We start from the raw sequence: 10,317 nt of genomic DNA, 5'->3' as shown, positions 1-10,317 counted from the left end.
GTGACAAAAGTAACGGTTAGCAAGGGTGTGTATATATATATATATATATATATATATATATATATATATATATATATATATATATATATATATATATATATATATATATATATATATATTGAATAATGGCGGCCAGTCGGCGGTGATGCACACAGACACGCGGGACGTGGTCCCACGGTTGTTTGCGTCTGCTCGCAGCAAGGAGAGGTAGGGTGATCCGGGTTAGTCGAGTGAATACCGGCCCGGTCGCCTTCTCCTGCCTATCACGCGAAGCAGAGCCACCTTAGCCCGTCCGACTCATAGCGGCACAGGTTGGGGTTCCGAAACGAGACAGGACACGGAAAGCGACAACAGCAGACGAGGAGGCGGAGTAGGAGGCAGCCCCGAGACCATCAAAGTCCCAAGGAGACCACCTCCTCCTTCCCGCTGTGTCCATAAGCTCTGTGTCACCGACGTACGCGCCCGTCAGAGCCAGTAACCATTCATGGCCTTAAGGGAACGCCCGCTAGTAACAACAGGCGAAACTCCCCAATGCGGTCGATGTCATAGCTGACAAAGCCGATGCATGGAATGTATATCCGACCCTCGTGTAGGAGTGACGGCAGCACATGAGAGTGCCGCCGCCGCAATGTGCGTTCGACTTGTCGATGTATCTGGTATTCTTGCGATTCACATACCGAGACGCAGCTTGCTGCGGTCTTCATCGACCCACGAGCCGAGTGATCCACCGTTAAGAGTTATATTTGTGTTTTACGTCGGACGCTGCCGACTCTCATCAGCAGACTTCCGCCGTCTCTGCCTCGGGAGACGATGTGGGAAGACGTAGTGTCTAGGGTTTGACTGTGTGCTTATTCCACCCGGGGAAGGGTTGGTTTAAGAAGAGTAGTCGCCGGCTGGCGCGTCGGAAGCTCTGCCCGCCTCACGCCAGCGACGCGTGGTTGGTCCTCGCCTTCGCCTCGCACGACGCGAAGGGAGGGAAGGATGATGGGCTTCCAGACCGGGACAGTCTGAGTCCCGGCCACCCAGCGTGTTTGGTTTTGGTCTTTGCCAGCGTCGGGCAAACACGTTAATGATCCTTCCGCAGGTTCACCTACGGAAACCTTGTTACGACTTCACCTTCCTCTAAATGATCAAGTTTGGACATCTTTCCGTCAGCTCGAGGCGCCGAAAGCCCAGCGGCGGAACCGCGTTGGCCCGGCATCCAAGAGCGCCAGTCCGAAGGCCTCACTAAATCATTCAATCGGTAGTAGCGACGGGCGGTGTGTACAAAGGGCAGGGACGTAATCAACGCAAGCTCATGACTTGCGCTTACTGGGAATTCCTCGTTCATGGGAGACAATTGCAAACCCCAATCCCTATCATGAAAGGATTTCAACGGGTTACCCGCTCCTCTCGGAGGGGGAGGACACGTTGATCCCTTCAGTGTAGCGCGCGTGCGGCCCAGAACATCTAAGGGCATCACAGACCTGTTATTGCTCAATCTCGTGCGGCTAAAGTTGCCGCTTATCCCTCCAAGAAGAAGCTGCGAACTGGACACCAATTGCTGGAGATCCGTCGACTAGTTAGTAGGCCAGAGTCTCGTTCGTTATCGGAATTAACCAGACAAATCGCTCCACCAACTAAGAACGGCCATGCACCACCACCCACCGAATCGAGAAAGAGCTCTCAATCTGTCAATCCTTCCGGTGTCTGGGCCTGGTGAGGTTCCCCGTGTTGAGTCACCAAACCGCAGGCTCCACTCCTGGTGGTGCCCTTCCGTCAATTCCTTTAAGTTTCAGCTTTGCAACCATACTTCCCCCGGAACCCAAAGACTTTGGTTTCCCGGAAGCTGCCCGCCGGGTCATGGGAATAACGCCGGCGGATCGCTGGTCAGCATCGTTTATGGTTAGAACTAGGGCGGTATCTGATCGCCTTCGAACCTCTAACTTTCGTTCTTGATTAATGAAAACATCCTTGGCAAATGCTTTCGCAGTAGTTCGTCTTGCGACGGTCCAAGAATTTCACCTCTAGCGTCGCAATACGAATGCCCCCGCCTGTTCCTATTAATCATTACCTCGGGTTCAGAAAACCGACAAAATAGAACCGAGGTCCTATTCCATTATTCCATGCATAGGCATTCAGGCCGTAAATGTAGCCTGCTTTGAGCAAAGTAAACTCTGCCGGCCGTATTCAGGCCGTAAGTGTAGCCTGCTTTGAGCAAAGTAAACTCTGCCGGCCACGCGGGACACTCGATGAAGAGCACCCCGTGCGAGCCAGTGGGCTGTTGTGGCTGTTCGGAGCGTGACAGTATGCACCGGGCGGTGAACCGTCAGTACAGAACTGAAATCCAACTACGAGCTTTTTAGCCGCAACAACTTTAATATACGCTATTGGAGCTGGAATTACCGCGGCTGCTGGCACCAGACTTGCCCTCCAATAGATCCTAGTTAAAGGATTTAAAGTGTACTCATTCCGATTGCGAGGCCTCGGATGAGTCTCGCATCGTTATTTTTCGTCACTACCTCCCCGTGCCGGGAGTGGGTAATTTGCGTGCCTGCTGCCTTCCTTAGATGTGGTAGCCGTTTCTCAGGCTCCCTCTCCGGAATCGAACCCTGATTCCCCGTTACCCACTGCAGGAGGATCTCAACAAACTGTCAGCTTGGTCAGAGAAATGGTAGATGAATTTTAACATCACCAAGTCTAGCGTACTTAGTGTAGGAACACGCAACCCATTACACGGGTATAGTTTAGACTCCACAGCGATAGGCAGGTCTGAGTGTGAAAGGGATTTGGGAGTGTTAGTGAACTCTGACCTAAAACTAAGGAAGCAATGTATTAGTGCGAGGAATAGGGCTAACAGGGTATTAGGCTTTATTAACAGGACGGTAACCAACAGGAGTGCAGAGGTCATCCTCAGACTCTATTTAGCGTTAGTTAGGCCACACTTAGATTATGCTGTCCAGTTTTGGTGCTCACACTACAGAATGGACATCAACTTGCTAGAATCAGTTCAGAGGATGATGAGCAAGATGATTCAGGGGCTGAGGAACCTCCCATATCAAAATAGGCTGAAACATCTAAACTTACATTCACTAGAGAGATGAAGAGTGCGGGGAGATCTGATAGAAGTATTCAAATGGGTCAAGGGTTACAACAAAGGCGATATAAGTAAAGTACTGAGAATTAGCCAACAGGATAGAACTCGCAGTAATGGATTTAAATTGGAAAAGTATAGATTTAGGAGAGATATAGGCAAGCATTGGATTAGTAATATGGTGGTGGGGGAATGGAATAGACTCAGCAATCACATAGTTAGTGCAGGGACGATAGCTTGTTTTAAGAGTAGACTGGATAGCTACATGGACGAGGACGACAGGTGGCAGTGAGGTGTGGGTGCAGTAAAGTGACGGGGTACTGGATGCGTGCCTAGTACCGCCAGTATAACGAGGATCAAGCCTCTACCTGTAATCACTGTAACTACACCTCACCCACCGTGAGTAGTATGGGGGATTCTGGAGCTGCCCTGTGTAGGCCATCCGGCCTCTTGCAGTTTCCCTATGTTCTTATGTTCTTATGTTGCTATTTATGGAGTACGTTGACTGCGTTGAGTGAGTATGTTTGTGATATTGTACATAAGTGTAAGTCTGTGTGCTTGTCTGGCGTATGTGCAGAGGTTCCATGTTTCTCAGTTGTTTGATCCGTGGCGTTGTGATTCCAGACGTTCGAGTGTAGTAGTTGTTTGTAATGAGCCTAGCCGCCTTGGTGTTGATCTGTGCTAACCTATCAATGTTTCTGTGTGTGTGAGGATCGTGGAGCACGGACTGAGCTGAGCACCCAAAAATGCTCCTTTTCTCCCGAAGCTATTCCGAGGGATATCTCATGACTGCGGTAGCGGTAGCTGATATTGGAGAATATTGGTGTAAAGAAATTGGTCAAACACACACACACACACACGCACACAATAAATTGGACTCTAACGATCATTTCTTAGATAAAGGTATACAGTATTTCATACAATCTCGTGTCCCTTTCCTCAGTATTATCGTCAAGAACATGACGACCTAAATACTTTTCATTTTGAGTTTCATTACTAAAATCCTACAGGAATAAGTCAGATTTGCTTATTATTAAAAGTAGTTTTACTGGTGCTTAGCTATGAATATATATATATATATATATATATATATATATATATATATATATATATATATATATATATATATATATATATATATATATATATATATATATATTCATTCTTCATGCTTCCTAAACCACACACAAAAAAAATGTGTTACCAAAAATAAGACGTGCATACTTATCTGATAAATAAATAAACATGAAATTGCAGAAAAAAAACTTAATATATTTACTCCATACCCACTGACATAATAAGGTAACTCTAAACCACATTAGATGATAATCTTGTTGCAACAGCATCACCAGTACTTATCACTCGAATCAGTCACCTGATACATAATCTTGGCATTACATGCAACTTACAAACAGTTTGCTGTGGTCACTGCACACATGTTTCCCACAACGTCAGTTTATTAGCACCGTGGGGTGACCAGACACCCCAAAGGAAACAAATGTCTTTGTAATGCCGGGATGTGAAGGCAGGAGAAGTTTAGAAGTACAAGGACAAGACGTAGTTTAAGTCATTATAAGTGATTACAAGTAGTTGTAAGTAATTATAAGTCACTGTAAGACCATCATAGCTATGTAAGAATGTAGTAGGTCTTCTTGATCACAACCCATAACAGAATACATTCCCCCCCCCTCAGACTACGATTACACCATATGGTGCAATACCACGCCAAGTATTTTCCCGCCCAGAGACATAGCGTCGGTCGCCCCTCCCTTTCCCCCCTTCCCCCCTATCAGCGCACGCACCTCGGGGCTGTTACCAGCCCTTGCTTGTCAATCTCCTATCAGTTAAAATCATGCACCCTTACATAGATTTTTTTCCGCTGCTTCACATGAAATTTCGTCACCTTACACGTTAAGAGACCATACCCATGTATAAACTACCCTAGTCTTCCCTTCATTTTGAATTAAAACGTGATAGATTATTAATCCGCTACTTGGCTCCCTTGTCCGTGCGACGGGGCCGCCGCAGGGCTGGTATAAAACGAGGAGAGCGTCGTTTCAGGGCATCTTCCGCCCACTCATCCTCCTTGCTACTCACAGGTATTGTACTCCGTGATTTTTCCCTCCTCCATCCCACTTTTCCCCCTAAAGTGCTCCCCCAGGGTTAATTACCGTCTCCCCTTTAGCCAATGTGCGTCTTAATTATCCTATAAATGCATTTCTGAGTTCAGTAAATGAAATAAGCTTGATCGTCCGCCCACTCATCCTCCTTACTACTGACAGGTCGAGCGTCCCAGCCTCTGCCACACACACACACACACACACACACACACACCCCACACACCTACACGAACCAGTGTATCCATCCCGATGTGTTCCTTTAGTTGTTGATCTCAATAATTCTCGTATTTCAGCGGTAGGAGCTGTAAGAGAGAGCCCTGTATGCGTTCTTGGAGCCATACCAGGGGTAGGAAACGGGGTGTCGATTCCCCCTTAAAATTCCCTCCTGCACCCCCTATTGCGGGAAGTATTTTTGGGAGTATTTAGGCCAGTAATCTGTGCCTTACCTGTAGTGTAAGAAGTGTTTAGTGAAATAAGAGGCTGTATGTTTGTGTCTTTACGACAAAGATTGTTCTCGTCGTGTATGGGTTTTTTCCCGGAAATGTAACGTTCCCCCTCTCTGAGTCTCTTTCATACATCATATGTACCTTTTTTTTTTTTTACAATAATTGTACACTCGCCCAAGGGTAAAGATTTCGTGGAGAATCCTCAGCCTTATTCTGGTTACCATTGTGAGAGGAGAAAACTAGAAATCAATTGTAAACCGTGTCGTCAGGTATGCCTATGTACTACCTTCTAAACTAAGTCACAGGAATAAATGTAAGCACCCCTATATATAGGCCTTTATTTCTTGTCACTCCTCGTTGTGAGAGTTGTCCGGCCGGGTGTGAATTAAACTAACCATTTACCGCCACCGAGCCTGCCCCGCTCACCTCGCTACCCTGCCCAAGGGATCAGTCTCGCTCTGGGTCATTTAAATCCCTCATTAAATCCTTAGTCCTTTCTATACACATACTCTTAAGGTTCCCAGTGAGCTACCGGTCACATAGTTCATCGGTAGATCTCTGGGTGGTGGCAGCAAAACTACCCCCAGGGTGAGTCCCCCTTGTTTTCCATCAGATATCCATAGGTGAATTCCCTTTTATTTTTACATCATTTAGTGCCCCGAATTTCCGGGCACGACATCTTTATTTCAAAGGACCTGGCACGGGACTGTGAACATTTCAGTAGTCTCTCCTCTCACGTATTCAGGAAGGTACTAGAAAGGATCAAAAACGTCTTTGTGGGGTGTTCAAACACCCCAGCATACTAATGTAGGGTTAAGGAAAGCCTACCATCGCTATAGGGCAGGACGTCAAAAAAGATATGAAATAAAATGAGATAAAGTCAAAATGTACGTCGGTTACACCCAACTATAGAGGGGTTGCACTGACGTCACACCGCTTTTAGGGAAAAACAACTGTCAGCCATTTTAGGAGGCACGAGCGATCAGCTGAGCCCCTGCCCCCTGATGATGGCTGGCACGTGCCTGCCGTCTTCATATCTCAATCGAAGTGAATATGCAAAAAATCTGGACAGTGATGCTAGGCTTCCTTATATAACTATCCGTTAGGCTGCCAAATGATGATGGACACACCGTATATACATTTATTATCAAACTTCAGGATATATTTGATGATAACAACAATGAATATAGGACTAATTTAACCCCGGGCATCCCCGGGCGGTGTTTAGTAAGAGCATCAGAACGTAAGGGGTTCCCAAAAAGCCCACTGACCTATGTATACTTGGCAGACCCGGTCTACCTATCGCGAGTGACAGTGTAGCACCTATCAGTAACAGTAATAGATAGGCCACTAACACACAAGTAGTAGGTAATGGTGACAGTGACGGGACCAAAATAATTCGCAAGCATGATCAAGAATTTGCAGCCAAAAAAAAATGACGTCGAAAAATTTTGTACGTCGAATTTCCCGGCCGGCCGTGCGGCCAGTCAGCCGGGCGGCCAGTCAGCCGGGCGGCCAGCCAGCCGCGCGGGCAGCCAGTCGCCGAGGGGACCTCCCCACTACCCAACCGGGGAGTGGTCACAAACCTACCAAAGTGACCATTCCCCCCACCCACCCACCCACCCCACCCCAAACACCCACCACCTTCCACGCCATCGTGTCTCCCCGGAGGCCTGAGCGTCACCCTCCTGCCGGGGATTGGTTAGGGGCGTCCTTTCGCGCCGTGCCGGGGCGTCGCCCTCCTGCCGGGGATCGGTTAGCGCGAGCGGTGCCTTGTTCGGGGAATCGGTTAGGGGCGTCCTTTCGCGCCGTGCCGGGGCGTCGCCCTCCTGCCGGGGATCGGTTAGCGCGAGCGGTGCCTTGTTCAGGGGATCGGTTAGGGGCGTCCTTTCGCACTGTGCCGGGGCGTCACCCTCCTGCCGGGGGATCGGCCCTTTCGCACCGTGCCGGGGCGTCGCCCTCCTGCCGGGGATCGGTTAGCGCGAGCGGTGCCTTGTTCGGGGGATCGGTTAGGGGCGTCCTTTCGCGCCGTGCCGGGGCGTCGCCCTCCTGCCGGGGATCGGTTAGGGGCGTCCTTTCGCACTGTGCCGGGGCGTCACCCTCCTGCCGGGGGATCGGTCCTTTCGCACCGTGCCGGGGCGTCGCCCTCCTGCCGGGGATCGGTTAGCGCGAGCGGTGCCTTGTTCAGGGATCGGTTAGGGCGTCCTTTCGCGCCGTGCCGGGGCGTCACCCTCCTGCCGGGGATCGGTCCTTTCGCACCGTGCCGGGCGTCGCCCTCCTGCCGGGGATCGGTCCTTTCGCGCCGTGCCGGGGATCGGCTAGGGCGTCCTTTCGCACCGTGCCGGGCGTCACCCTCCTGCCGGGGATCGGTCCATTCGCACCGTGCCGGGGCGTCACCCTCCTGCCGGGGAACGGTTAGCGCGAGCGGTGACTTGTTGTGCGGAGGCCTGTGGCTACCTTCCCCCTCCCTCTCCCGCTATTGATTTTTTTCCAGTTTGCCAGCATGTGTGTGCGTGTCCCCCTCTATGCCCTACCCCTCGCGAGCGGTGACTTGATGGTCAGTCTGAGGGTACCACTACCCCTCCCGCTCCCTCTACCCGCTATTGATTTTTCAGTTTGCCAGCATATGCGTGTGTGTGTGTGTGCGTGTGTTACTGTTGATTTTCATATTGACTGGAGTTATATCGATTGTCTTTTCAGTGAGGGGTAGGAACGGGAAAAGTAGATTTTATACATTTTTATTGAAATATAGTGGAAAAAAATGGTATGACAAGTTATTATATTACCTTAATCTAGTCTATTTTATTTGTTCTTTCTTAATCCAGGCTAATTTGTTCTTTCTTAATCCAGACTAAATACATGCTAAGCCTACTAGTCTATTTTATTTGTTCTTTCTTAATCCAGGCTAATTTGTTCTTGCTTAATCCAGACTAAATACATGCTAAGCCTACTAGTCTATTTTATTTGTTCTTTCTTAATCCAGGCTAATTTGTTCTTTCTTAATCCAGACTAAATACATGCTAAGCCTACTAGTCTATTTTATTTGTTCTTTCTTAATCCAGGCTAATTTGTTCTTTCTTAATCCAGACTAAATACATGCTAAGCCTAAAAACAAAAATACACAATCGCCATAAAAAAAAATGAAGAAAAAAAATACACAACACAAGCACATATATATAAAAAATAATACACACAGAGCGAGTACATATATAAAAAAAAATTGCTAAGCACTAAATATAGGACTCTCATCAAGAACATTTATAATATTATTCACGTCCATGCTATGAGAAAAATTCAAAGAATTGAAAGCTGAAGGAAGGTCAGTGCTTGAGAAGCTTTCATTTGTTTCGTCCGCACGAGCCGCATTGGAAGGACCCGGTTGTGGCGCGAGATTTTCTCCAGCGGCCGCAGCTGCTGCACGCCGCGCTGGTGGGTCTTCAAAGACGAGTTTCTTGGTCACAGAGAGATTTTTTTTCATTGGTTTTCCCCGACCGTACGCCGCCGCTGAGGAGAAGAGACCCGCCTGACGTTTGGCCACCTGAAGTTTTTTTCTCCCAACTTTATGGAGGCTCTTCTGAGACAGTCTTGGGTCCCGGTGTTCTTGCTGCTTCGGCAAATTATTCTTTGTCATTCTTCGCCGCCGTTCTTGTCCCCGGTCGCGATCTTGTCGTCTCTGGTGCGTCTCCTGCTGCTGGAGCTGCCGCAACACTTCCGCCATATGCTGCATTTTTTTTTCCAGTCGTGATTGACGCATTTCATGATCTTTTTGCTGCAGACGACTTCGCCGCCGCTCTCGCGATTCAGCGCCCGACGGAGAGTCAAGACACACCATCACCGAAGCGTGTCTATTGTTGTTGCCGTGGACTTATGAAAAGATAGAGAAACATTATTAGACAAAAAAAAAAATCAATCTCTCTCTCTCTCTCTCTCTCTCTCTCTCTCTCTCTCTCTCTCTCTCTCTCTCTTTTGTAAGAATAAAAAAATACTTACTATGCGTTACGCTGGCCGGTGGGTCGTTCTTCAGACGAGACACTGGTAATGGAGGTATCACATCCTTCAGAAGTCGCAGAAGCCCCTCTCTCAGCACGCGCCGCCCCATTTTACCGACACCTCCCAACGCGCCGCGGTTGTTGTTGCCCAATGACTCGCCCGTGATGTGTTCACCGGTAGACTTGGGAGTTTCTGGAACATCCCCCACCTCACCACCACCAACATCCGCTGAAATGACAAGAAATATATATATATATTTTTTTAAACACACACACACACACACACACACACACACACACACACACACACACACACACCAGCGCTTGTGCGCGCAGAAAAAAAATACAAGAGGCGGATATCTCACCTCCGTTTCTGGGATGTGATGTGTTATCCACGGCTTCAGCTTGGGATGTGTTATCCATGGCTTCAACTTCTAATGCGGCTTGACCCATTATCTGATCGTCAACATCGTCAGCATGAAGAGTTGCAGCGGCAGCGTGGGGCTGTTGTTGTTGTTGTTGTTGTAAGTTCATGACGGCGAAGACTTCCTCCATGATGCGCCTCTCGCAACGTTAGGGGACTGACTAAGCTACCCGGGGTTATTTGGGGCATATGCGCACACTACCACAAGCCTTTTCTTCTTCCGAGGCTACCCCAGATTATAGGGGACACGCCCACACATGTATGC

General features: G+C 48.5%; 1 protein-coding gene and 1 non-coding gene across 2 annotated transcripts; both read right to left on the bottom strand.

The window, feature by feature from the left end:
* Positions 1 to 579: 579 nt before the first annotated feature.
* Positions 580 to 739, bottom strand: LOC126988863 (5.8S ribosomal RNA). Its single transcript, XR_007742596.1, has one exon. It is a non-coding gene; the product is annotated as a 5.8S ribosomal RNA (ribosomal RNA).
* Positions 740 to 8,249: 7,510 nt separating this feature from the next.
* Positions 8,250 to 10,317, bottom strand: LOC126988842 (uncharacterized). The gene is made up of 3 exons (XM_050847256.1): positions 9,994 to 10,317; positions 9,630 to 9,857; positions 8,250 to 9,503 (listed from the first exon to the last, which is right to left on the bottom strand). Exons 1-3 carry the CDS (start codon positions 10,181 to 10,183, stop codon positions 8,863 to 8,865), a joined length of 1,059 nt encoding a protein of 352 aa, XP_050703213.1. The 5' UTR covers positions 10,184 to 10,317; the 3' UTR covers positions 8,250 to 8,862.

This window comes from Eriocheir sinensis, unplaced genomic scaffold (assembly GCF_024679095.1).
Source record: "Eriocheir sinensis breed Jianghai 21 unplaced genomic scaffold, ASM2467909v1 Scaffold1, whole genome shotgun sequence".
Taxonomy (NCBI): domain Eukaryota; kingdom Metazoa; phylum Arthropoda; class Malacostraca; order Decapoda; family Varunidae; genus Eriocheir; species Eriocheir sinensis.
Note: the sequence above shows the minus strand (reverse complement) of the source record. Positions and strands in the feature narration are given on the sequence as shown.

What these genes read in the sequence shown, in the direction of transcription:
- LOC126988842 (XM_050847256.1), bottom strand. Translation starts at nt 10,183, where the DNA reads ATGGAGGAAGTCTTCGCCGTCATGAACTTACAACAACAACAACAACAA. An exon ending in ATCACATCCCAGAAACGGAG is followed by an intron (nt 9,858 to 9,993) that starts GTGAGATATCCG and finishes TTGTCATTTCAG; the next exon opens with CGGATGTTGGTGGTGGTGAG. An exon ending in ACCGGCCAGCGTAACGCATA is followed by an intron (nt 9,504 to 9,629) that starts GTAAGTATTTTT and finishes TCTTTTCATAAG; the next exon opens with TCCACGGCAACAACAATAGA.